The following is a 27386-nucleotide window of genomic DNA, read 5'->3' as shown; positions in this document are numbered from 1 at the left end:
CACCACTCGCTCCCCCCCCCACTCGCTCCCCCCCACTTCGCTCGCCCCCCCACTCGCTCCCCCCCACTCGCTCCCCCCCACTCGCTTCCCCCCCACTCGCTCCCCCCCACTCGCTCCCCCCCACTCGCTCCCCCCCCACTCGCTCCCCCCCACTCGCGTCCCCCCCCACTCGCTCCCCCCCCACTCGCTCCCCCCCACTCGCTCCCCCCCACTCGCTCCCCCCCACTCGCTCCCCCCCCCCCCCTCTCGCTCCCCCCCCACTCGCTCCCCCCCCCACTCGCTCCCCCCCCACTCGCTCCCCCCCACTCGCTCCCCCCCACTCGCTCCCCCCCCACTCGCTCCCCCCCACTCGCTCCCCACCCACTCGCTCCCCCCCCCACTCCTCCCCCCCACATCTCTCCCCCCATCTCTCCCCCCATCTCTCCCCCCCATCTCTCTCCCCCCCATCTCTCCCCCCACATCTCTCCCCCCCATCTCTCCCCCCCATCTCTCCCCCCCATCGCTCCCCCCATCTCTCCCCCCCATCTCTCCCCCCCATCTCTCCCCCCATCTCTCCCCCCCCATCTCTCCCCCCCATCTCTCCCCCCCCATCTCTCCCCCCATCTCTCCTCCCCCCATCTCTCACCCCCATCTCTCCCCCCCATCTCTCCCCCCATCTCTCCCCCCCCATCTCTCCCCCCCATCTCTCCCCCCCCATCTCTCCCCCCCCATCTCTCCCCCCCATCTCTCCCCCCCATCTCTCCCCCCCATCTCTCCCCCCCATCTCTCCCCACCCCATCTCTCCCCCCATCTTCCTCCCCCACCCATCTTCCTCCCCCCCATCTTTCCCCCTCCCCCACCATCTCCCCCCATCTTCCTCACCCCCCCACGCCCCCATCTTCCCCCCCCACACGCCCCCTCCCACCCCTCCCCCCGACGCCCCCTGTCTCGCTCGCGTCACTCTGCCTCACCCTCCCCTCCTCCGTGCCTAACCCCCTCCCCTCTTCCGGGCCTCAACCCCTCCCTCCTCCTCGTGCCTCGCCCCCTCCCCTCTTCCGGGCCTCGCTCCCCCCCACTCGCTCCCCCCCACTCGCTCCCCCCCCCCACTCGCTCCCCCCCCACCTCGCTCCCCCCCCCCACTCGTTCCCCCCCACTCGCCCCCCCCCCACTCGCTCCCCCCCCACTCGCTCCCCTCCACTCGCTCCCCTCCACTCGCTCCCCCCCACTCGCTCCCCCCCACTCGCTCCCCCCCACTCGCTCCCCCCCACTCGCTCCCCCCCACTCGCTCCCCCCACTCGCTCCCCCCCCACTCGCTCCCCCCACTCGCTCCCCCCCACTCGCTCCCCCCCCCACTCGCTCCCCCCCCACTCGCTCCCCCCCTCCTCCCCCCACTCGCTCCCCCCCACTCCTCCCCCACATCTCTCCCCCCATCTCTCCCCCCATCTCTCCCCCCACTCTCCCCCCATCTCTCCCCCCCATCTCTCCCCCCATCTCTCTCCCCCCCCATCTCTCTCCCCCCCATCTCTCTCCCCCCCATCTCTCCCCCCCATCTCTCCCCCCCATCTCTCCCCCCATCTCTCCCCCCCATCTCTCCCCCCCATCTCTCCCCCTCCCCCATCTCTCTCCCCCCCCATCTCTCTCCCCCCCATCTCTCCCCCCCCCATCTCTCCCCCCATCTCTCCCCCCATCTCTCCCCCCATCTCTCCGCCCATCTCTCCCCCCCCCCATCTCCCCCCCCCATCTCTCCCCCCCCATCTCTCCCCCCCCATCTCTCCCCCCATCTCTCCCCCCCCCATCTCTCCCCCCCATCTCTCCCCCCATCTCTCCCCCCCCACTCGCTCCCCCCCCACTCGCTCCCCCCCCACTCGCTCCCCCCCCACTTCGCTCCCCCCCACTCGCTCCCCCCCCACTCGCTCCCCCCCACTCGCTCCCCCCCACTCGCTCCCCCCCACTCGCTCCCCCCCCACTCGCTCCCCCCCACTCGCTCCCCCCCACTCGCTCCCCCCCACTCGCTCCCCCCCACTCGCTCCCCCCACTCGCTCCCCCCCCACTCGCTCCCCCCCACTCGCTCCCCCCCACTCGCTCCCCCCCACTCGCTCCCCCCCACTCGCTCCCCCCCCACTCGCTCCCCCCCCCCACTCGCTCCCCCCCACTCGCTCCCCCCCACTCGCTCCCCCCCACTCGCTCCCCCCCACTCGCTCCCCCCCCACTCGCTCCCCCCCACTCGCTCCCCCCCACTCGCTCCCCCCCCACTCGCTCCCCCCCCACTCGCTCCCCCCCCCTCGCTCCCCCCCTCCTCCCCCACTCGCTCCCCCCCACTCGCTCCCCCCCACTCGCTCCCCCCCACTCGCTCCCCCCCCCACCTCGCTCCCCACCCACTCGCTCCCCCCCACTCGCTCCCCCCCACTCCTCCCCCACATCTCTCCCCCATCTCTCCCCCATCTCTCCCCCCATCTCTCCCCCATCTCTCTCCCCCCCATCTCTCTCCCCCCCATCTCTCCCCCCCCCCCATCTCCCCCCCATCTCTCCCCCCCATCTCTCCCCCCATCTCTCCCCCCATCTCTCTCCCCCCCCATCTCTCTCCCCCCCATCTCTCCCCCCCATCTCTCCCCCCCCATCTCCCCCCCATCTCTCCCCCCCATCTCTCCCCCCCATCTCTCCCCCCCCATCTCTCCCCCCCATCTCTCCCCCCCCCATCTCTCCCCCCCCCATCTCTCCCCCCCCATCTCTCCCCCCATCTCTCCCCCATCTCTCCCCCCATCTCCCCCCATCTCTCCCCCCATCTCTCCCCCCATCTCTCCCCCCCCATCTCTACCCCCCCATCTCTCCCCCCCCATCTCTCCCCCCCATCTCTCCCCCCCATCTCTCCCCCCCCATCTCTCCCCCCCCCATCTATCCCCCCCCCACCTCTCCCCCCATCTCTCCCCCCATCTCTCCCCCCCATCTCAACCCCCCCATCTCTCCCCCCCCACTCTCCCCCCCCATCTCTCCCCCCCCATCTCTCCCCCCCCATCTCTCCCCCCCCATCTCTCCCCCCCCCATCTCTCCCCCCATCTCTCCCCCCATCTCTCCCCCCATCTCTCCCCCCATCTCTCCCCCCCCATCTCTCTCCCCCCCATCTCTCCCCCCATCTCTCCCCCCCATCTCTCCCCCCCATCTCTCCCCCCCATCTCTCTCCCCCCATCTCCCCCCATCTCTCTCCCCCCCATCTCTCCCCCCATCTCTCCCCCCATCTCTCCCCCACATCTCTCCCCCTATCTCTCCCCCCCATCTCTCCCCCCCATCTCTCCCCCCCCCCCATCTCTCCCCCCCATCTCTCCCCCCATCTCTCCCCCCCCATCTCTCCCCCCCATCTCTCCCCCCCCATCTCTCCCCCCATCTCTCCCCCCCATCTCTCCCCCCCATCTCTCCCCCCCCATCTCTCCCCCCCCATCTCTCCCCCCCATCTCTCCCCCCCATCTCTCCCCCCCATCTCTCCCCCCCATCTCTCTCCCCCCCATCTCCCCCATCTCTCCCCCCCATCTCTCCCCCCATCTCTCCCCCCATCTCTCCCCCCCATCTCTCCCCCTATCTCTCCCCCCCATCTCTCCCCCCCCATCTCTCCCCCCCATCTCTCCCCCCATCTCTCCCCCCCCATCTCTCCCCCCATCTCTCCCCCCCATCTCTCCCCCCCATCTCTCCCCCCCATCTCTCCCCCCCATCTCTCCCCCCCATCTCTCCCCCCCCATCTCTCCCCCCCATCTCTCCCCCCCCATCTCTCCCCCCATCTCTCCCCCCCATCTCTCCCCCCCCATCTCTCCCCCCCCATCTCTCCCCCCCATCTCTCCCCCCCCATCTCTCCCCCCATTCTTCCTCCCCCACCCATCTTCCTCCCCCCCATCTTTCCCCTCCCCCACCATCTCCCCCCATCTTCCTCCCCCACCATCTTTCCCCTCCCCCACCATCTCCCCCCCATCTTCCTCACCCCCCACGCCCCCATCTTCCACACCCCCCCCTTCTTCCTCCCCCCATCTTCCCCCCCCACACGCCCCCTCCCACCCCTCCCCCCGACGCCCCCTGTCTCGCTCGCGTCACTCTGCCTCACCCTCCCCTCCTCCGTGCCTAACCCCCCCCCCTCTTCCGGGCCTCAACCCCTCCCCCTCCCTCCGTGCCTCGCCCCCTCCCCTCTTCCGGGCCTCGCTCCCCCCACTCGCTCCCCCCCACTCGCCTCCCCCCCCCACTCGCTCCCCCCCCACTCGCTCCGCCCCACTCGCTCCGCCCCACTCGCTCCGCCCCACTCGCTCCCCCCCACTCGCTCCCCCCCACTCGCTCCCCCCCCCCACTCGCTCCCCCCCACTCGCTCCCCCCCACTCGCTCCCCCCCACTCGCTCCCCCCCACTCGCTCCCCCCCACTCGCTCCCCCCCACTCGCTCCCCCCCACTCGCTCCCCCCACTCGCTCCCCCCACTCGCTCCCCCCCCACTCGCTCCCCCCCCACTCGCTCCCCCCCACTCGCTCCCCCCCACTCGCTCCCCCCCACTCGCTCCCCCCCCCACTCGCTCCCCCCCACTCGCTCCCCCCCACTCGCTCCCCCCCACTCGCTCCCCCCCCACTCGCTCCCCCCCCACTCGCTCCCCCCCACTCGCTCCCCCCCACTCGCTCCCCCCCACTCGCTCCCCCCCCACTCGCTCCCCCCCACTCGCTCCCCCCCCCCACTCGCTCCCCCCCACTCGCTCCCCCCCACTCGCTCCCCCCCCCCACTCGCTCCCCCCCACTCGCTCCCCCCCACTCGCTCCCCCCCACTCGCTCCCCCCCCACTCGCTCCCCCCCACTCGCTCCCCCCCCACTCGCTCCCCCCCACTCGCTCCCCCCCACTCGCTCCCCCCCACTCGCTCCCCCCCACTCGCTCCCCCCCACTCGCTCCCCCCCACTCGCTCCCCCCCACTCGCTCCCCCCCCACTCGCTCCCCCCCACTCGCTCCCCCCCACTCGCTCCCCCCCACTCGCTCCCCCCCACTCGCTCCCCCCCCCACTCGCTCCCCACCCACTCGCTCCCCCCACTCGCTCCCCCCCATCTCTCTCCCCCCATCTCTCCCCCCCATCTCTCCCCCCCATCTCTCCCCCCCATCTCTCCCCCCCATCTCTCCCCCCCATCTCCCCCCCCATCTCTCCCCCATCTCTCCCCCCCCATCTCTCCCCCATCTTCCTCCCCCACCCATCTTCCTCCCCCCCATCTTTCCCCTCCCCCACCATCTCCCCCCATCTTCCTCCCCCCATCTTTCCCCTCCCCCACCATCTCCCCCCCATCTTCCTTACCCCCCCACGCCCCCATCTTCCACACCCCCCCTTCTTCCTCCCCCCATCTTCCCTCCCCACACGCCCCCTCCCACCCCTCCCCCCGACGCCCCCTCCCCCCCTCCCGCCCCTGTCTCGCTCGCGTCACTCTGCCTCACCCTCCCCTCCTCCGTGCCTAACCCCCTCCCCTCTTCCGGGCCTCAACCCCTCCCCTCCTCCGTGCCTCGCCCCCTCCCCTCTTCCGGGCCTCGCCCCCTCCCCTCCGCTGGGCCTCGCCCCCCTCCCCTCTTCCGGACCTCGCCCCCTCCCCTCTTCCTGGCCTCGCCCCCTCCCTCCTCCGGGCCTCACCCCCTCCGGGCCTCACACCCTCACCCCCTCCGGGCCTCCCCCCCCTCCGGGACTCCCCCCCTCCGGGACTCCCCCCCTCCGGGCCTCACCCCCTCCGGGCCTCACCCCCTCCGGGCCTCACCCCCTCCCCACCTCCGGGCCTCCCCCCCTCCCCCCCCTCCGGGCCTCACCCCCTCCGGGCCTCACCCCCTCCCCCCCCTCCGGCCTCACTCCTCCCCCCCCTCCGGGCCTCACCCCCCTCCGGGCCTCCCCCCTCTCCGGGCCTCCCCCCTCCCCCCCTCCGGGCCTCACCCCCTCCCGGGCCTCTCCCCCTCCCCCCCTCCGGGCCTCACCCCCTCCCCCCCTCCGGGCCTCCCCCCCTCCCCCCCTCCGGGCCTCACCCCCTCCGGGCCTCCCCCCCCTCCGGGCCTCACCCCCTCCCCCCCTCCGGGCCTCACCCCCTCCGGGCCTCCCCCCCTCCGGGCCTCACCCCCTCACTAATCCAGGTCTCCGTCTCTCTGTAGCTTTGTGAAGATCTCTACACCAGAATCGGTCAGAACAAGAATGCGGACCTGTCCCACTCTGTGGAGGTAGGAGGGGATCTGGGGGTGGGGAGAGACAGTGGGCGGGTTTGTTTTGGGGGGGGGGGGGGGGTCGAGGCAGTGTCTGAGTGACTGGGGAGGGGTTTCCGACACGGGGGTCCCTGTGTCGGTGGGGGTTTCAATAACTCCACATCATCACTGGACATCTGGAAATGCGGAAATTATCTCCGACAGAGCTGCACCCCTCTGACAGTGCAGCACTCCCTCAGTACCTGACCCTCTGACAGTGCGGCACTCCCTCAGTACTGACCCTCTGACAGAGCGGCACTCCCTCAGTACTGACCCTCTGACAGTGCGGCACTCCCTCAGTACTGACCCTCTGGCAGTGCAGCACTCCCTCAGTACTGACCCTCTGACAGTGCGGCACTCCCTCAGTACTGACCCTCTGACAGTGCTGCACTCCCTCAGTACTGACCCTCTGACAGTGCGGCACTCCCTCAGTACTGACCCTCTGACAGTGCGGCACTCCCTCAGTACTGACCCTCTGACAGTGCGGCACTCCCTCAGTACTGACCCTCTGACAGTGCGGCACTCCCTCAGTACTGACCCTCTGACAGCGCGGCACTCCCTCAGTACTGACCCTCTGACAGTGCGGCACTCCCTCAGTACTGACCCTCTGACAGTGCGGCACTCCCTCAGTACAGACCCTCTGACAGTGCGGCACTCCCTCAGTACTGACCCTCTGACAGTGCGGCACTCCCTCAGTACTGACCCTCTGACAGTGCGGCACTCCCTCAGTACTGACCCCTCTGACAGTGCTGCACTCCCTCAGTACTGACCCCTCTGGCAGTGCAGCACTCCCTCAGTACTGACCCTCTGACAGTGCGGCACTCCCTCAGTACTGACCCCCTGACAGTGCGGCACTCCCTCAGTACTGACCCTCTGACAGTGCTGCACTCCCTCAGTACTGACCCTCTGACAGTGCGGCACTCACTCAGTACTGACCCTCTGACAGTGCGGCACTCCCTCAGTACTGACCCTCTGACAGTGCGGCACTCCCTCAGTACTGACCCTCTGGCAGTGCAGCACTCCCTCAGTACTGACCCTCTGACAGTGCGGCACTCCCCTCAGTACTGACCCTCTGACAGTGCAGCACTCCCTCAGTACTGACCCTCTGACAGTGCGGCACTCCCCTCAGTACTGACCCTCTGACAGTGCGGCACTCCCTCAGTACTGACCCTCTGACAGTGCAGCACTCCCTCAGTACTGACCCTCTGACAGTGCGGCACTCCCTCAGTACTGACCCTCTGACAGTGCAGCACTCCCTCAGTACTGACCCTCTGACAGTGCAGCACTCCCTCAGTACTGACCCTCTGACAGTGCAGCACTCCCTCAGTACTGACCCTCTGACAGTGCGGCACTCCCTCAGTACTGACCCTCGGACAGTGCTGCACTCCCCTCAGTACTGACCCTCTGACAGTGCGGCACTCCCTCGGTACTGACCCTCTGACAGTGCTGCACTCCCTCAGTACTGACCCTCTGACAGTGCGACACTCCCTCAGTACTGACCCTCTGACAGTGCGGCACTCCCTCAGTACCGACCCTCTGACAGTGCAGCACTCCCTCAGTACTGACCCTCTGACAGTGCGGCACTCCCACAGTACTGACCCTCTGACAGTGCGGCACTCCCTCAGTACTGACCCTCTGACAGTGGGGTGTGTGGGGTTTAAGTGAATTATTGACCCGAATTCCCATCTCCTTCAGGTCAGCTACATGGAGATTTACTGTGAGCGTGTGCGTGACCTGCTGAACCCTAAAAGTCGGGGGAACCTTCGCGTGCGGGAGCATCCCATCCTCGGTCCGTACGTGGAGGATTTATCCAAACTCGCCGTCACAAACTTCCGGGACATTGCCGACCTCATGGACTGTGGGAACAAGGCCAGGTGGGCTGCGGTGGGGGCGGGGGAGAGGGGCAGCGGCATTGGGTGGGGGGGGGGTGGAGGCAGGTGGCGTGGCGGTGGAAGGTGTGGGGGGAAGGCGGGCGATGGGGGCGTCGGCGGCACAGGAGTCGCTGGACTGGGGGGTACACGGGAATGGGGCATTGGAATGTTTGGGGGATCATGAGGGGGTGGAATGGGGGAGGGGGGTTTGTGGAGATTTCAGGGGTCGGGGGCAAGGATTGGGGTGGGTTTGTCGCGGGGTGGGGGGCTGCGATTGGGGCTGGGGCAGAGTTCGATCGTAGGGTAACACAGCGGCGCAGTGGTTAGCACTGCTGCCTCACGGCGCCGAGGTCCCAGGTTCGATCCCGGCCCTGGGTCACTGTCCGTGTGGAGTTTGCACATTCTCCCCGTGTCTGCGTGGGTCTCACCCCCACCCCCCACCCCCGGTGAGTGTTAACTCTCCTCCCCCTCGTCCTCAGGACCGTCGCTGCCACCAACATGAACGAGACGAGCAGTCGCTCCCACGCTGTCTTCACCATAATCTTCACCCAGAAACGACACGACACCATGACGGGACCTCTTCACCGAGAAAGTAAGTCTGGGGCGGGGGGCAGATTGGGAATGGGGGGGGGGAGGAGAGGGGGGGATGGCAGACGGAGGAGGGGGTGGGAGGGCTAGATGGTGGAGTGTGGGGGGGAAGGAGGGGGGAGGATATTTAGGGGTGCCAGGAAAGCAGGGGTGATGGTAGAGCTGATCCTCTCCCTTTCTCGGGGGCGAGTATCCGGACAGGTGACTGACCCGGCGTGGGGGCGTTTCCCCCCGGGTCCGGGGGGGGGGCGTTTCCCCCGGGTACGGGGGGGGGGGTTTCCCCTGGGTACGGGGGGGGGGGCGTTTTCCCCGGGTCCGGGGGGGGGGCGTTTCCCCCGGGTCCGGTGGGGGGGGCGTTTCCCCTGGGTCTGGGGGGGGCGTTTCCCCCGGGTCGGGGGGGGGGTTTCCCCCGGGTCGGGGGCTGTGCGATTCTTTCCCCCCTCCCCACCCTCTGACCTTTGCACTGACTGATTAACGCACTTTGACCCTAATCGCCAGGTCAGTCGGATCAGCCTCGTCGACTTGGCTGAAGTGAAAGAGCAGATTCTTCAGGGGCAAAGGGCATGAGGTTAAAGGTGAGTGACCCCTCCCCCACCCACTGACACCCCGTCCTCGATTTCCACCCCCCGCGTCCCAGCAACCCCCACACCTCCTTGTTAACCGCCCCCCCTCCGAGCTCCCCCCCTCGAGCTCCCCCCCCTCGAGCTCTCCGCCCCCCCTCAAGCTCACCCCCCCCTCGAGCTCTCCGCCCCCCCCTCAAGCTCTCCCCCCCCCTCGAGCTCTTTCCCCCCCCCCACTCGAGCTCTTCCCCCCCCTCGAGCTCTTCCCCCTCCCTCGAGCTCTTCCCCCCCCTCGAGCTCCTCCCCCTCCCCTCGAGCTCTCCCCCCTCCCACTCGAGCTCCTCCCCTCCCCTCGAGCTCTTCCCCCTCCCCTCGAGCTACTCCCCCTCCCCTCGAGCTCTTCCCCCCCCCGAGCTCTTTCCCCCCCCCCTCGAGCTCTTCCCCCTCCCCTCGAGCTCTTCCCCCTCCCCTCGAGCTCCTCCCCCTCCCCTCGAGCTCTCCCCCCCCCCCCACTCGAGCTCTTCCCCCCCCTCGAGCTCTTCCCCTCCCCTCGAGCTCTTCCCCCTCCCCTCGAGCTCCTCCCCCTCCCCTCGAGCTCCTCCCCCTCCCCTCGAGCTCCTCCCCCTCCCCTCGAGCTCCTCCCCCTCCCCTCGAGCTCCTCCCCCTCCCCTCGAGCTCCTCCCCCTCCCCTCGAGCTCCTCCGCCCCCCCCTCAAGCTCTCCCCCTCCCCTCGAGCTCTTCCCCCCCTCAAGCTCTCCCCCTCCCCTCGAGCTCTTCCCCCCCCCTCGAGTTCTTCCCCCCCCTTGAGCTCTTCCCCCCCCCCTCGAGCTCTTCCCACCCCCCTCGAGCTCTTCCCACCCCCCTCGAGCTCTTCCACCCCCCTCGAGCTCTTCCCACCCCCCTCGAGCTCTTCCCCCCCCGTCGAGCTCTTCCCCCCCCTCGAGCTCTTCCCCCCCCCTCGAGCGCTTCCCCCCCCCTCGAGCGCTTCCCCCCCCCTCGAGCGCTTCCCCCCCCCCCTCGAGCTCTTTCCCCCCCCTCGAGCTCTTACCCCCCCCCTCGAGCCTCTCCCCCCCCCGAGCTCTTCCCCCCCCTCGAGCTCTTCCCCCCCCCTCGAGCTCTTCCCTCCCCTCGAACTCTTCCCCCCCCCCTCGAGCTCTTCCCCCCCCCTCGAGCTCTTCCCCCCCCCTTGAGCTCTTCCCCCCGTTGAGCTCTTCCCCCCCCTTGAGCTCTTCCCCCCCCCCTTGAGCTCTTCTCCCCCCCCTTGAGCTCTTCTCCCCCCCCTTGAGCTCTTCCCCCCCCTTGAGCTCTTCCCCCCCTTGAGCTCTTCCCCCCCCCTTGAGCTCTTCCCCCCCCCTTGAGCTCTTCCCCCCCCCCTTGAGCTCTTCCCCCCCCCCCTTGAGCTCTTCCCCCCCCTTGAGCTCTTTCCCCCCCCCCTCGAGCTCTTCCCCCCCCCCCCTTGAGCTCTTCCCCCCCCCCTTGAGCTCTTCCCCCCCCCCTTGAGCTCTTCCCCCCCCCTTGAGCTCTTCCCCCCCTCGAGCTCTTCCCCCCCCCCTCGAGCTCTTCCCCCCCCCTTGACCTCTTCCCCCCCCCCTTGAGCTCTTCCCCCCCCCTTGAGCTCTTCCCCCCCCCTTGAGCTCTTCCCCCCCCTCGAGCTCTTCCCCCCCCCTCGAGCTCTTCCCCCCCCCCCTCGAGCTCTTCCCCCCCCCCTTGAGCTCTTCCCCCCCCCTTGAGCTCTTCCCCCCCCCTTGAGCTCTTCCCCCCCCCTTGAGCTCTTCCCCCCCCTTGAGCTCTTCCCCCCCCCCTTGAGCTCTTTCCCCCCCCCTTGAGCTCTTCCCCCCCCCCTTGTGCTCTTCCCCCCCCTGAGCTCTTTCCCCCCCCCTCGAGCTCTCCCCCCCCCCTCGAGCTCTTCCCCCCCCCCTCGAGCTCTTCCCCCCCCTCGAGCTCTTCCCCCCCTCGAGCTCTTCCCCCCCCTCGAGCTCTTCCCCCCCCCTTGAGCTCTTCCCCCCCCTTGAGCTCTTCCCCCCCCCCTTGAGCTCTTCCCCCCCCTTGAGCTCTTCCCCCCCCCCTTGAGCTCTTCTCCCCCCCTTGAGCTCTTCGCCCCCCCTTGAGCTCTTCGCCCCCCCCTTGAGCTCTTCGCCCCCCCTTGAGCTCTTCCCCCCCCTTGAGCTCTTCCCCCCCCCTTGAGCTCTTCCCCCCCCCTTGAGCTCTTCGCCCCCCCTTGAGCTCTTCGCCCCCCCCTTGAGCTCTTCGCCCCCCCTTGAGCTCTTCCCCCCCCCTTGAGCTCTTCCCCCCCCTTGAGCTCTTCCCCCCCCCCTTGAGCTCTTCCCCCCCCTTGAGCTCTTCCCCCCCCTTGAGCTCTTCCCCCCCCTTGAGCTCTTCCCCCCCCCCCCTTGAGCTCTTCCCCCCCCTTGAGCTCTTCCCCCCCCTTGAGCTCTTCGCCCCCCCCTTGAGCTCTTCGCCCCCCCTTGAGCTCTTCGCCCTCCCCTTGAGCTCTTCGCCCCCCCTTGAGCTCTTCCCCCCCCCCCCTTGAGCTCTTCCCCCCCCCCTTGAGCTCTTCCCCCCCCCTGAGCTCTTTCCCCCCCCCTTGAGCTCTTCCCCCCCCCTTGAGCTCTTCCCCCCCCCCTTGAGCTCTTCCCCCCCCCCTTGAGCTCTTCCCCCCCCCCTTGAGCTCTTCCCCCCCCCCCTTGAGCTCTTTCCCCCCCCTCGAGCTCTCTCCCCCCCCCTCGAGTTCTCCCCCCCCCCCCCTCGAGCTCTCTTCCCCGGCCCCCCCTCGAGCTCTCATCCCCGGCCCCCCCTCGAGCTCTCATCCCCGGCCCCCCCTCGAGCTCTCTTTCCCCCCCGCCCCCCCAATCGAACTCTTTCCCCCCCCCCCCCCCCAGCCGTGTCTATCGTCTGAACCTGTTTATTTTGGGATCCGCAGGAGGGGGCGAACATTAACAAGTCGCTGACCACCCTGGGAAAGTGATCTCTGCTCTGGCCGAAGTGGTGGTGAGTTTCTCGTCCTCCTCTCTCGCCCCAGTTTCAAATCCTTCCCCCCCTCTGATCGATTCTCTCCCTCTCTCCGCCTCAGGGGAAGAAGAGAAAATCGGATTTTATCCGTACCGGGACTCGGTGCTCACCTGGCTGCTGAAGGAAAATCTGGGTAAGGAGTTGCTCACTGCTCAGCGACTTTCCTGTAGACAACTGAGCCCAGAGAGAGAGAGCCAGGCCACGAAAGCTCAGGCAGAGGGCGCGGGTTTAAGGAGCGTCCTAGTCTGAAAGAAGGAGGAGAGAGTGAGAGAAATGGAGAGGTTAGGGAGTGAATTCCAGAGCTTCGGTCCCACGCCCCCCTCCCCATGGCAACAGGAGGAGGTGACAGAGATAGGGAGGGGTGTAGGGACTGGAGGAGGTTACAGAGATAGGGAGGGGTGTAGGGGCTGGAGGAGGTTACAGAGATAGGGAGGGGTGTAGGGACTGGAGGAGGTTACAGAGATAGGGAGGGGTGTAGGGGCTGGAGGAGGTTACCAGAGATAGGGAGGGTTTTGGGGCTGGAGGAGGTTAGAGAGATAGGGAGGGGTGTAGGGGCTGGAGGAGGTTACAGAGATTGGGAGGGGTGTAGGGTCTGGAGGAGGTTACAGAGATAGGGAGGGGTGTAGGGGCTGGAGGAGGTTACAGAGACAGGGAGAGTTGTAGGGGCTGGAGGAGGTTACAGAGATAGGGAGGGGTGTAGGGGCTGGAGGGGGTTACAGAGATAGGGAGGGGTGTAGGGCTGGAGGAGGTTACAGAGATAGGGAGGGGGTGTAGGGGCTGGAGGAGGTTACAGAGATAGGGAGGGTTTTGGGGCTGGAGGAGGTTAGAGAGATAGGGAGGGGTGTAGGGGCTGGAGGAGGTTACAGAGATAGGGAGGGGTGTAGGGGCTTGAGGAGGTTACAGAGATAGGGAGGGTTATAGGGGCTGGAGGAGGTTTCAGAGATAGGGAGGATTGTAGGGGCTGGAGGAGGTTACAGAGATAGGGAGGGTTGTAGGGGCTGGAGGAGGTGACAGAGATAGGGAGGGGGTGTAGGGGCTGGAGGAGGTTACAGAGATAGGGAGGGTCGTAGGGGCTGGAGGAGGTGACAGAGATAGGGAGGGGTGTAGGGGCTGGAGGAGATTAAAGAGACAGGGAGTGTTGTAGGGGCTGGAGGAGGTTACAGAGATAGGGAGGGTTGTAGGGGCTAGAGGAGGTTACCAGACGATAGGGAAAGTTGTAGGGGCTGGAGGAGGTTACAGAGATAGGGAGGGGTGTAGGGGCTGGAGGAAGTTACAGAGATAGGGAGGGGTGTAGGGGCTGGAGGAGATTAAGAGACAGGGAGTGTTGTAGGGGCTGGAGGAGGTTACAGAGATAGGGAGGGGTGTAGGGGCTGGAGGAGGTTACAGAGATAGGGAGGGGTGTAGGGGCTGGAGGAGGTTACAGAGATAGGGAGGGTTGTAGGGGCTGGAGGAGATTAAAGAGACAGGGAGGGTTGTAGGGGCTGGAGGAGGTGACAGATAGGGAGGGGTGTAAGGGGCTGGAGGAGGTTACACAGATAGGGAGGGGTGTAGGGGCTGGAGGAGATTACAGAGATAGGGAGGGTTATAGGGGCTGGAGGAGGTTTCAGAGATAGGGAGGGTTGTAGGGGCTGGAGGAGGTTACAGAGATAGGGAGGGTCGTAGGGGCTGGAGGAGGTTACAGAGATAGGGAGGGTCGTAGGGGCTGGAGGAGGTTACAGAGATAGTGAGGGGTGTAGGGGCTGGAGGAGGTTACAGAGATAGGGAGGGTTGTAGGGGCTGGAGGAGGTGACAGATAGGGAGGGGTGTAGGGGCTGGAGGAGGTTACACAGATAGGGAGGGGTGTAGGGGCTGGAGGAGGTTACAGAGATAGGGAGGGTTGTAGGGGCTGGAGGAGGTTACAGAGATAGGGAGGGGTGTCGGGGCTGGAGGAGGTTACAGAGATAGGGAGGTGTGTAGGGGCCGGAGGAGGTTACAGAGTTAGGGAGGGGTGTAGGGGCTGGAGGAGGTTACAGAGATAGGAGGGTTGTAGGGGCTGGAGGAGGTGACAGATAGGGAGGGGTGTAGGGGCTGGAGGAGGTTACACAGATAGGGAGGGGTGTAGGGGCTGGAGGAGGTTACAGAGATAGGGAGGGTTGTAGGGGCTGGAGGAGGTTACAGAGATAGGGAGGGGTGTCGGGGCTGGAGGAGGTTACAGAGATAGGGAGGTGTGTAGGGGCCGGAGGAGGTTACAGAGTTAGGGAGGGGTGTAGGGGCTGGAGGAGGTTACAGAGATAGGGAGGGGTGTAGGGTATGGAGGAGGTTACAGAGATAGGGAGGGGTGTAGGGGCTGGAGGAGGTTACAGAGATAGGGAGGGTTGTAGGGGCTGGAGGAGGTTACAGAGATAGGGAGGGGTGTAGGGGCTGGAGGAGGTTACAGAGATAGGGAGGGTTATAGGGGCTGGAGGAGATTAAAGAGACAGGGAGGGTCGTAGGGGCTGGAGGAGGTGACAGAGATAGGGAGGGGTGTAGGGGCTGGAGGAGGTTACAGAGATAGGGAGGGTTGTAGGGGCTGGAGGAGGTGACAGATAGGGAGGGGTGTAGGGGCTGGAGGAGGTTACACAGATAGGGAGGGTTGTAGGGGCTGGAGGAGGTTACAGAGATAGGGAGGATGTAGGGGCTGGAGGAGGTTACAGAGATAGGGAGGGGTGTAGGGGCTGGTGGAGGTTACAGAGATAGGGAGGGGTGTGGGGGCTGGAGGAGGTTACAGAGATAGGGAGGGTTGTAGGGGCTGGAGGAGGTTACAGAGATAGGGAGGGGTGTTGGGGCTGGAGGAGGTTACACAGATAGGGAGGGTTGTAGGGGCTGGAGGAGGTTACAGAGATAGGGAGGGGTGTAGGGGGCTGGAGGAGGTTACAGAGATAGGGAGGGGTGTAGGGGCTGGTGGAGGTTACAGAGATAGGGAGGGGTGTGGGGGCTGGAGGAGATTACAGAGATAGGGAGGGTTGTGGGGGCTGGGGGAGGTTACAGATATAGAGCGGGTTGTAGGGGCTGGAGGAGGTTACAGAGATAGGGAGGGTTGTAGGGGCTGGAGGAGGTTACAGAGATAGGGAGGGTTGTAGGGGCTGGAGGAGGTTAACGATAGGGAGGGTTGTAGGGACTGGAGGAGGTTAACGATAGGGAGGGTTGTCGGAGCTGGAGGAGGTTACAGAGTTAACCAAGTGGAGGGTGGAGACTGGGGATTGGGAGAAGTGAGGAAGACCTGGGTGATGGTTCGACCCGTCGATGAACTAGCGCAGGCTGGGGGTTGATATTGGCATCAACCGGCCCTGAATCAAATCGAAATCTAAACCGTTCCACAGCAGACGCCATCTCCCTGGCCCTGCACTCATCCCGAGAGCGTCTCAACAACAAGGACTCCTACATCAGACTCCTATTTATTGACTACAGCTACGCCTTCAACACCACAATCCCAGCCAAGCTCATATCAAAGCTCCAAAACCTAGGACTTGGCTCCTCCCTCTGCAACTGGATCCTCGACTTTCTGACCCACAGACCACAATCAGTAAGAATGAACAACACCTCCTCCACAATAGTCCTCAACACCGGCGCCCGCAAGGCTGCGTACTTAGCCCCCTACTCTACTCCCCATGACTGCGTGGCAAAATTCGGCTCCAACTCCATCTACAAATTTGCTGATTACACGACCACAGTGGGCTGAATCTCGAATAACGATGAGTCAGAATACAGGAGGGATAGAGAACCTAGTGGAGTGGTGTAGCGACAACAATCTCTCCCTCAATGTCAGCAAAACTAAAGAGCTGGTAATTGACTTCAGGAAGCAAAGTACTGTACACACCCCTGTCAGCATCAACGGGGCCGAGGTGGAGATGGTTAGCAGTTTCAAATTCCTAGGGGGTGCACATCACCAAAATTCTGTCCTGGTCCACCCACGTCGACGCTCACACCAAGAAAGCACAACAGCGCCTATACTTCCTCAGGAAACTAAGGAAATTCGGCATGTCCACATTGACTCTTACCAACTTTTACAGATGCCCCACAGAAAGCATCCTATCAGGCTGCATCACAGCCTGGCATGGCAACTGCTCGGCCCAGGACCGCAAGAAACTTCAGAGAGCCGTGAACACCGCCCAGTCCATCACACGAACCTGCCTCCCATCCATTGACTCCATCTACACCTCCCGCTGCCTGGGGAAAGCGGGCAGCATAATCAAAGACCCCTCCCACCCGGCTTACTCACTCTTCCAACTTCTTCCATCGGGCAGGAGATACAGAAGTCTGAGAATACGCACGAACAGACTCAAAAACAGCTTCTTCCCCACTGTCACCAGATTCCTAAACGACCCTCTTATGGACTGACCTCATTAACACTACACCCTGTATGAACAAAGAACAAAGAAAAGTACAGCACAGGAACGGGCCCTTCGGCCCTCCAAGCCCGTGCCGACCATGCTGCCCGACTAAATCTTCTACACTTCCTGGGTCCATATCCCTCTATTCCCATCCTATTCATGTATTTGTCAAGATGCCCCTTAAATGTCACTATCGTCCCTGCTTCCACCACCTCCTCCGGTAGCGAGTTCCAGGCACCCACTACCCTCTCTGTAAAAAAAAAAATTTGCCTCGTACATCTACTCTAAACCTTGCCCCTCGCACCTTAAACCTATGCCCCTAGTAATTGACCCCCTCTACCCTGGGAAAAAGCCTCTGACTATCCACTCTGTCTATGCCCCTCATAATTTTGTATACCTCTATCAGGTCGCCCCTCAACCTCCGTCGTTCCAGTGAGAACAAACCGAGTTTATTCAACCGCTCCTCATAGCTAATGCCCTCCATACCAGGCAACATCCTAGTAAATCTCTTCTGCACCCTCTCTAAAGCCTCCACATCCTTCTGGTAGTGTGGCGACCAGAATTGAACACTATACTCCAAGTGTGGCCTAACTAAGGTTCTATACAGCTGCAACATGACTTGCCAATTCTTATACTCAATGCCCCGGTCAATGCTTTGCCCGTTGCCGGTGGCGATGTAGTTTCACTGTGTATTGACGTGTGCCCTGTGCTTGTCATGTACGTAATGATGTGTGTGGACTGCAGGCAGAAGAATATCTTTCACTGACCCTCGGTACACGGGACAATAAACCAATCTCAATTCGTACCTCACTTTCAGGAGGGAATTCGCGAACAGCGATGATAGCAGCTCTCAGCCCCGCCGATATTAACTATGAGGAGACACTTGGCACCCTCAGGTATGTGGCCCCTCGGGTATCTGACCCCTCGGCACCCACACTCGGATACGTGACCCCTCGGGTACCTGACCCCTCGGGTACCTGACCCCTCGGGTACCTGACCCCTTGTCACCATCACAGCCCCAGGTCGGTGGCCAATGAAGAGAGTGTTGGGGGTAATTAGGCTGGGGCGGGGAGAGTGTTGGGTAATTGGGGTCAGTGGGGGAGAGAGAGTTGGGGGTAATTGGGGTCAGTCGGGGAGAGAGTGTTGGGGGTAATTGGTGTCAGTGGGGGAGAGAGTGTTGGGGGTAATTGGGGTCAGTCGGGGAGAGTGTGTTGGGGGTAATTGGGGTGGGTGGGGGCGAGTGTTGGGGGTAATTGGGGTGGGTGGGGGAGAGTGTTGGGGGTAATTGGGGTGGGTGTGGGAGAGTGAGTTGGGGGTAATTGGGGTCAGTCGGGGAGAGTGTGTTGGGGGTAATTGGGGTGGGTGTGGGAGAGTGTTGGGGGGTAATTGGGGTGGGTGTGGGGGAGTGTTGGGGGGTAATTGGGGTGGGTGTGGGGGAGTGTTGGGGTAATTGGGGTGGGTGTGGGGGAATGTTGGGGGTAATTGGGGTGGGTGTGGGAGAGTGTGTTGGGGGTAATTGGTGTACGTGTAGGGGAGTGTGTTGGGGGTAATTGGGATGGGTCGGGGAGAGTGTGTTGGGGGTAATTGGGGTGGGTGTGGGAGAGTGTGTTGGGGGTAATTGGGGTGGGTGTGGGGGAATGTTGGGGGTAATCGGGGTGGGTGTGGGAGAGTGTGTTGGGGTAATTGGTGTACGTGTAGGGGAGTGTGTTGGGGGTAATTGGGATGGGTCGGGGAGAGTGTGTTTGGGGTAATTGGGGTGGGTGGGGGAGAGTGTGTTGGGGGTAATTGGTGTAGGTGTAGGGGGGTGTGTTGGGGGTAATTGGGATGGGTCGGGGTGAGTGTGTTGGGGATAATTGGGGTGGGTGGGTGGGGGAGAGTGTGTTGGGGGGTAATTGGGGTGGGTGTGGGAGAGTGTGTTGGGGGTAATTGGGGTCAGTGGGGGAGAGTGTGGGGGGGTAATTGGGGTGGGTGTGCAGGAGTGTTTTGGGGGTAATTGGGGTGGATGGGGGAGAGTGGGTAGGGGTCATTGGGGTCAGTGGGGGAGGGTGTGTTGGGGGGGGTAATTGGGGTGGATGTGGGGGAGTGTGTTGGGGGTAATTGGGGTGGGTGTGCGTAAGTGTGTTGGGGGTAATTGGGGTGGGTGTGGAAGAGTGTGTTGTGGGGTAATTGTGGTCAGTGGGGGAGAGTGTGGTGGGGGGTAATTGGGGTGGGTGTGGGGGTTAATTGGGGTGGGTGTGCGAGAATGTGTTGGAGGTAATTGGGGTGGGTGTGGGAGAGTGTGGTGGGGGGGGGGAGAGTGGGTTGGGGGTAATTCGGGTGGGCATGGGGGAGCGTGTTGGGGGTAATTGGGGTGGGTGTGGGAGAGTGTTGGGGGGTAATTCAGGGGTATTGAGAGTGTTGGGGGTATTTGGGGGGTATTGAGAATGTAGGGGTAATTGGGGTGGGTGTGGGAGAGTGTGTTGGGGTAATTGGGGGGTATTGAGTGTGTAGTGGGTAATTGGGGATGGGTGTGGGAGAGTGCATTGGGGTAATTGGAGGGTATTGCGAGTGTTGGGGGTAATTGGGGTGGGTGTGGGAGAGTACATTGGGGTAATTGAGGGGTATTTAGAGTGTTGGGGGTAATTGGGGGGTATTGAGTGTGTTGGGGTAATTGAGGGGTATTTAGAGTGTTGGTGGTAATTGGGGGTATTTAGAGTGTTGGGGGTAATTGGGGGGTATTGAGAGTGTAGGGGGTAATTGGGGAGTATTGAGAGTGTTGGGGGTAATTGGGGTGGGTGTGGGAGAGTGCATTGGGGTAATTGGGGGGTATTGAGAGTGTTGGGATAATTGGGGGGTATTTAGAGTGTTGGGGGTAATTGGGGGGTATTGAGTGTGTTGGGGGTAATTGGGGTGGGTGTGGGAGAGTGCGTTGGGGTAATTGGGGGGTATTGAGAGTGTTGTGGGTAATTGGGGGTATTGAGTGCGTTGGGGGTAATTGGGGTAGGTGTGGGAGAGTGCGTTGGGGTAATTGGGGGATATTGAGAGTGTAGGGGGTAATTGGGGTGGGAGTGGGGGAGTGTGTTGGGGTAATTGGGGGGTATTGAGAGTGTGGAGGGTAATTGGGGGTATTGAGTGCGTTGGGGTAATTGGGGGATATTGAGAGTAGGGGGTAATTGGGGTGGGAGTGGGGGAGTGTGTTGGGGTAATTGGGGGGTATTGAGAGTGTGGAGGGTAATTGGGGGTATTGAATGTGTTGTGGGTAATTGGGGGGTATTGAGAGTATTGGGGGTAATTGGGGTGGGAGTGGGGGTGTGTGTTGGGGTAATTGGGGGTATTGAGAGTGTAGGGGGTAATTGGGGTGGGTGTGGGAGAGTGCGTTGAGGTAATTGGGGGGTATTGAGAGTGTAGGGGGTAATTTGGGGGTATTGAGAGTGTAGGGGTAATTGGGGGGTATTGAGAGTGTTGGGGGTAATTAGGGTGGGTGTGGGGGTGTGTGTTGGGGTAATTGGGGGGTAGTGAGAGTGTTGGGGGTAATTAGGGTGGGTGTGGGGGAGTGCATTGGGGTAATTGGGGGGTAGCGAGAGTGTTGGGGGTAATTGGAGTGGGTGTGGGGGAGTGTGTTGGGGTAATTGGGGGGTATTGAGAGTGTTGGGGGTAATTGGGGGGTATTGAGAGTGTTGGGGGTAATTGGGGTGGGTATAGGCAGTGCGTGGGGTGGATATTTGGGGGATATTGAGAGTGTTGTGGGGGGGGGGGGGGCGGGGAGATATTGAGGGTACCTGTGGGACTGGTACTGGGACGGTCGACCTGAATGAAATGCCTCTTGTTCAGGTACGCGGATCGAGCCAAACAGATTAAATGTAACGCAGTGATCAATGAAGACCCCAACGCCAGGCTGATCCGAGAACTCAAGGAGGAGGTGGCCAGACTGAGGCAACTTCTGTCTACCCAGGGACTTGGCATCATGGACCGTAAGCACCAGGAACGCCTCCAGGCTCTTTCACTAGTTAACTAGGTCAGGGCTGATCTCCGATCACCTCCTTCCCGCACCCTCCACCTATCGCTTGACTTCACGGGTATCTCGAATTCTGCCGAATCTGCTTTGAACAAACTCGATGATTGAGCCTCCACGGGCCTCTGGGGCAGAGAACTGTGAAGGTTCACCACCCTCTGACTGAAGAAATGGCTCCTCATGCGAGTCCCCAATGGCCGTCCCCTTACTCTGAGACTGTGCCCACTGGTTCGAGAACCCCCGACCAGGCGAAACATCCTTTTGCCAACTGCCCTGTCGAACCCTGTAAGAATTTAGTACACGTCAATCTTTCATTAGTTTTAAATGCTCGAGAATACAGAGTATCTTCAATCTCTAACCGAATAATCCCACCATCCAAGTGATTATCTGGTGAACCTTTGTTGTGTTCCCTCAGTGACCAGTGCATCCTTCCGTAGCCAATGAGACCAAAGTGGCTCCAGCCATTGCCTGTCGATCATCATACCTTCTACCGTAGTTCCCCAATCTACCTCGGCCAACTTGCCCCTCATACTTTCGTCGAGATTAAAGGCCCTAGTTTCGCATTTAATGGCGTCACTTTCAAACTTCATGTAAAATTCCGGCATGTTATGATCACTCTTCCCTAAAGGCTCCTTTGCAACAAAGTTTGCCCCTTTTCATTGTGCAACTAGATCTAAAATAGCCTCAATTCTAAAAACCATTGTGTGTGTATTCCAGGAACCCGTCTTTATCAGCTCCACCACCGTTGAGGGTTACGCAGTCTGTTTGTATATTGAAGTCCCCCTCGGGTTCTCTGTTACCCTGTTACCCATATCTCTAATTTCCTGATTTGAACCATGCCCCAATTACCACTGAGGTCACTTGCCCCTCGCTGTTTCTGGACTTCGCCCAAATTGGCGCTGCATCTTGAACTTCTGATCTAAGAACATCTCTCGCTAACGTACGAATCCCATCCTTTACCAACAGCACAATCCCACCTCCTTCCTAAATTCCAAACGCCCTTCAACTTGTACTTCCCAGGCTTGGTCACCTTGCTGTCTCATATCCGCTAAGGCAATTAGATCATTACCCATTTACTTGGGCGGACCGGTAGCACAGTAGTTAGCACTGTGGCTTCACAGCGCCAGGGACCCGGGTTCGATTCCCGGCTCGGGTCACTGTCTGTGCGGAGTCTGCACGTTCTCCCCGTGTCTGCGTGGGTTTCCTCCGGGTGCTCCCGTTTCCTCCCACAAGTCCCGAAAGACGTGCTGTTAGGTAAATTGGACATTCTGAATTCTCCCTCTGTGTCCCCGAACAGGTGCCGGAGTGTGGCGACTAGGAGCTTTTGACAGTAACTTCATAATGTGAGCCGACTTGTGACAATAACGATTATAAATACATCTACCTGGTTGGAAAGGATGCGTGCATTCAGAGAGAGTGCCTTTAGTTCTGACTTATTGTCACAATCTTGGGCACAACCAACGTTTGTCTGTCCTGTCCATTTCTGACACACTGACAACGAGTCCCCTCTTCACTATCTTGCTTCCTTCCCGCTTCTCTCTTTAGTTTATCACATCTTCTCTCACCCCCACTATTTAGATTAGATCCCTCTCTACTGCCCCAATTAGAGGATTGACTAGAACATCGGTCCCTGTTAATGGTCACTGCTTAATAGTGAACTTTACTCTGTATCTAACCCCGTGCTGTACCTGTCCTGGGAGTATTTGATGGGGACAGTGTAGAGGGAGCTTTACTCTGTATTTAACCCCGTGCTGTACCTGTCCTGGGAGTGTTTGATGGGGGCAGTGTAGAGGGAGCTTTACTCTGTATCTAACCCCGTGCTGTACCTGTCTGGGAGTGTTTGATGGGGACAGTGTAGAGGGAGCTTTACTCTGTATCTAACCCCGTGCTGTACCTGTCCTGGGAGTGTTTGATGGGGACAGTGTAGAGGGAGCTTTACTCTGTATCTAACCCCGTGCTGTACCTGTCCTGGGAGTGTTTGATGGGGACAGTGTAGAGGGAGCTTTACTCTGTATCTAACCCCGTGCTGTACCTGTCCTGGGAGTGTTTGATGGGGACAGTGTAGAGGGGGCTTTACTCTGTATCGAACCCCCACTGTACCTGTCCTGGGAGTGTTTGATGGGGACAGTGTAGAGGTAGCTTTACTCTGTATCGAACCCCGTGCTGTACCTGTCCTGGGAGTGTTTGATGGGGACAGTGTAGAGGGGGCTTTACTCTGTATCGAACCCCCACTGTACCTGTCCTGGGAGTGTTTGATGGGGACAGTGTAGAGGGAGCTTTACTCTGTATCTAACCCCGTGCTGTACCTGTTCTGGGAGTGTTTAATGGGGACAGTGTTGAGGGAGCATTACTCTGTATCTAACCCTGTGCTGTACCTGTCCTGGGAGTGTTTGATGGGGACAGTGTAGAGGGAGCTTTATTCTGTATCTAACCCCGTGCTGTACCTGTCCTGGGAGTGTTTGATGGGGACAGTGTAGAGGGGGCTTTACTCTGTATCGAACCCCCACTGTACCTGTCCTGGGAGTGTTTGATGGGGACAGTGTAGAGGGAGCTTTACTCTGTATCTAACCCCGTGCTGTACCTGTTCTGGGAGTGTTTGATGGGGACAGTGTAGAGGGGGCTTTACTCTGTATCTAACCCCGTGCTGTACCTAGAATCATAGAATCATAGAAGTTTACAGCATGGAAACAGGCCCTTCGGCCCAACCAGTCCATGCCGCCCAGTTTTTTACCATTAAGCTAGTCCCAGTTGCCCGCACTTGGCCCATAACCCTCTATACCCATCTTACCCATGTAACTATCTAAATGCTTTTTGAAAGACACAATTGTACCCGCCTCTACTACTACCTCTGGCAGCCCATTCCAGACACTCACTACCCTCTGAGTGAAGAAATTGCCCCTCTGGGCCCTTCTGAATCTCTCCCCTCTCACCTTAAACCTATGCCCTCTAGTTTTAGACTCCCCTACCTTTGGGAAAAGATGTTGACTATCTACCTTATCTATGCCCCTCATTATTTTATAGACTGTCCTGGGAGTGTTTGATGGGGACAGTGTAGAGGAAGCTTTACTCTGTATCTAACCCCGTGCTGTACCTGTCCTGGGAGTGTTTGATGGGGACAGTGTAGAGGGAGCTTTACTCTGTATCTAACCCCGTGCTGTACCTGTCCTGGGAGTGTTTGATGGGGACAGTGTAGAGGGAGCTTTACTCTGTATCTAACCCCGTGCTGTACCTGTCCTGGGAGTGTTTGATGTGGACAGTGTAGAGGGAGCTTTACTCTGTATCTCACCCCGTACTGTACCTGTCCTGGGAGTGTTTGATGTGGACAGTGTAGAGGGAGCTTTACTCTGTATCTCACCCCGTACTGTACCTGTCCTGGGGAGTGTTTGATGGGGACAGTGTAGAGAGAGCTTTACTCTGTATCTAACCCCGTGCTGTACCTGTCCTGGGAGTGTTTGATGGGGACAGTGTAGAGGGAGCTTTACTCTGTATCTAACCCCGTGCTGTACCTGTCCTGGGAGTGTTTGATGTGGACAGTGTAGAGGGAGCTTTACTCTGTATCTCACCCCGTACTGTACCTGTCCTGGGGAGTGTTTGATGGGGACAGTGTTGAGGGAGCTTTACTCTGTATCTAACCCTGTGCTGTACCTGTCCTGGGAGTGTTTGATGGGGACAGTGTAGAGGGAGCTTTACTCTGTATCTCACCCCGTACTGTACCTGTCCTGGGGAGTGTTTGATGGGGACAGTGTTGAGGGAGCTTTACTCTGTATCTAACCCTGTGCTGTACCTGTCCTGGGAGTGCTGGATGGGGACAGTGTAGAGGGGGCTTTACTCTGTATCTAACCCCGTGCTGCACCTGTCCTGGGAGTGTTTGATGGGGACAGTGTAGAGGGAGCATTACTCTGTATCTAACCCCGTGCTGTACCTGTCCTGGGAGTGTTTCATGGGGACAGTGTAGAGGGAGCTTTACTCTGTATCGAACCCCGTGCTGTACCTGTCCTGGGAGTGTTTGATGGGGACAGTGTAGAGGGGGCTTTACTCTGTATCGAACCCCCACTGTACCTGTCCTGGGAGTGTTTGATGGGGACAGTGTAGAGGGCGCTTTACTCTGTATCGAACCCCCACTGTACCTGTCCTGGCAGTGTTTGATGGGGACAGTGTAGAGGGGGCTTTACTCTGTATCGAACCCCCACTGTACCTGTCCTGGGAGTGTTTGATGGGGACAGTGTAGAGGGGGCTTTACTCTGTATCTAACCCCGTGCTGTACCTGTCCTGGGAGTGTTTGATGGGGACAGTGTAGAGGGATCTTTACTCTGTATCTAACCCCGTGCTGCACCTGTCCTGGGAGTGTTTGATGGGGACAGTGTAGAGGGAGCTTTACTCTGTATCTCACCCCGTACTGTACCTGTCCTGGGGAGTGTTTGATGGGGACAGTGTTGAGGGAGCTTTACTCTGTATCTAACCCTGTGCTGTACCTGTCCTGGGAGTGTTTGATGGGGACAGTGTAGAGGGGGCTTTACTCTGTATCTAACCCCGTGCTGCACCTGTCCTGGGAGTGTTTGATGGGGACAGTGTAGAGGGAGCTTTACTCTGTATCTAACCCCGTGCTGTACCTGTCCTGGGAGTGTTTCATGGGGACAGTGTAGAGGGAGCTTTACTCTGTATCTAACCCCGTGCTGTACCTGTCCTGGGAGTGTTTGATGGGGACAGTGTAGAGGGAGCTTTACTCTGTATCGAACCCCGTGCTGTACCTGTCCTGGGAGTGTTTGATGGGGACAGTGTAGAGGGGGCTTTACTCTGTATCGAACCCCCACTGTACCTGTCCTGGGAGTGTTTGATGGGGACAGTGTAGAGGGAGCTTTACTCTGTATCGAACCCCCACTGTACCTGTCCTGGGAGTGTTTGATGGGGACAGTGTAGAGGGGGCTTTACTCTGTATCGAACCCCCACTGTACCTGTCCTGGGAGTGTTTGATGGGGACAGTGTAGAGGGGGCTTTACTCTGTATCTAACCCCGTGCTGTACCTGTCCTGGGAGTGTTTGATGTGGACAGTGTAGAGGGAGCTTTACTCTGTATCTCACCCCGTACTGTACCTGTCCTGGGGAGTGTTTGATGGGGACAGTGTTGAGGGAGCTTTACTCTGTATCTAACCCTGTGCTGTACCTGTCCTGGGAGTGTTTGATGGGGACAGTGTAGAGGGGGCTTTACTCTGTATCTAACCCCGTGCTGCACCTGTCCTGGGAGTGTTTGATGGGGACAGTGTAGAGGGAGCTTTACTCTGTATCTAACCCCGTGCTGTACCTGTCCTGGGAGTGTTTCATGGGGACTGTGTAGAGGGAGCTTTACTCTGGATCTAACCCCGTGCTGTACCTGTCCTGGGAGTGTTTGATGGGGACAGTGTAGAGGGAGCTTTACTCTGTATCGAACCCCGTGCTGTACCTGTCCTGGGAGTGTTTGATGGGGACAGTGTAGAGGGAGCTTTACTCTGTATCGAACCCCGTGCTGTACCTGTCCTGGGAGTGTTTGATGGGGACAGTGTAGAGGGGGCTTTACTCTGTATCGAACCCCCACTGTACCTGTCCTGGGAGTGTTTGATGGGGACAGTGTAGAGGGAGCTTTACTCTGTATCGAACCCCCACTGTACCTGTCCTGGGAGTGTTTGATGGGGACAGTGTAGAGGGGGCTTTACTCTGTATCGAACCCCCACTGTACCTGTCCTGGGAGTGTTTGATGGGGACAGTGTAGAGGGGGCTTTACTCTGTATCGAACCCCGTGCTGTACCTGTCCTGGGAGTGTTTGATGGGGACAGTGTAGAGGGAGCTTTACTCTGTATCTAACCCCGTGCTGTACCTGTCCTGGGTGTGTTTAATGGGGACAGTGTAGAGGGAGCTTTACTCTGTATCAAACCCCGTGCTGTCCCTGTTCTGGGAGTGTTTAATGGGGACAGTGTAGAGGGAGATTTACTCTGTATCTAACCCCGTGCTGTACCTGTCCTGGGAGAGTTTGATAGGGCCTGTGCAGAGGGAGCTTTACTCTGTATCTAACCCCGTGCTGTTCCTGTCCTGGGAGTGTTTGTTGGGGACAGTGTAGAGGGAGCTTTACTCTGTATCTAACCCCGTGCTGTACCTGTCCTGGGAGTGTTTGATGGGGACAGTGTAGAGGGAGCTTTACTCTGTATCTAACCCCGTGCTGTACCTGTCCTGGGAGTGTTTGATGGGGACAGTGTAGAGGGAGTTTTGCTCTGTATCTAACCCCGTGCTGTACCTGTCCTGGGAGTGTTTGATGGGGACAGTGTCGAGGGAGCTTTACTCTGTATCTAACCCAGTGCTGTACCTGTCCTGGGAGAGTTTGATGGGGACAGTGTAGAGGGAGCTTTACTCTGTATCTAACCCCGTGCTGCACCTGTCCTGGGAGAGTTTGATGGGGACAGGGTTTCTGGATTTGTTTGAATTTTCTGTATATTAATTGCTGTTTGATTTCCCGACCCCTCTCTAATCTGCGGATTTGTCTCCTACCCCATATCAGGTGTACAGTGTGAGGAGAGTATCAATGTCCAGTCGAGCTCTGCTCCTACGTTGATTGGTGGGGTCGAACGTTTCGCACTGGCCTCGACCCCCACAGGTGAGGGAGAGTCGCTCCAGCGGCCCTGCCCCCAGCCCAGTCCCCAAGAGGAGGTTGAGGGGCAGTCGAACGGTCACCTCCTGTCCAGCGAAGAGGCAATGGACCGGCTGCAGGTGAGAGCTGTGTCTCTGGAAATAAACCCATCCTCATCCCCTACCGAACAACCCTGACCCCCCACCACAACGCTCACTGACCTCCCACCCCAACGCTC

General features: G+C 60.9%; 2 protein-coding genes across 2 annotated transcripts in view; one reads left to right on the top strand and one right to left on the bottom strand.

Annotated features, from left to right (window-relative positions):
• Positions 1-27386, bottom strand: part of LOC140404551 (ephrin-B1-like) — a 536635-nt gene that overhangs the window by 52829 nt on the left and 456420 nt on the right. The gene's annotated exons all lie outside the window — the stretch shown is intronic.
• The window catches only part of LOC140404545 (kinesin-like protein KIF1C), an 85509-nt gene that overhangs the window by 24798 nt on the left and 33325 nt on the right, over positions 1-27386 (top strand). The window contains 13 exon segments of the mRNA XM_072493148.1: positions 6103-6168; positions 7885-8063; positions 8540-8633; positions 8635-8652; positions 9147-9174; positions 9177-9223; positions 12129-12159; positions 12162-12196; positions 12279-12300; positions 12303-12350; positions 17384-17462; positions 20377-20516; positions 27080-27288. Of these exon segments, the coding sequence (XP_072349249.1) occupies positions 6103-6168; positions 7885-8063; positions 8540-8633; positions 8635-8652; positions 9147-9174; positions 9177-9223; positions 12129-12159; positions 12162-12196; positions 12279-12300; positions 12303-12350; positions 17384-17462; positions 20377-20516; positions 27080-27288 (996 nt within the window).

The sequence above is a fragment of the Scyliorhinus torazame genome, chromosome 31 (assembly GCF_047496885.1).
Source record: "Scyliorhinus torazame isolate Kashiwa2021f chromosome 31, sScyTor2.1, whole genome shotgun sequence".
Lineage (NCBI taxonomy): Eukaryota > Metazoa > Chordata > Chondrichthyes > Carcharhiniformes > Scyliorhinidae > Scyliorhinus > Scyliorhinus torazame.
The sequence above is the reverse complement of the archived record's forward strand: the minus strand, read 5'-3'. Positions and strand labels throughout refer to the sequence as shown.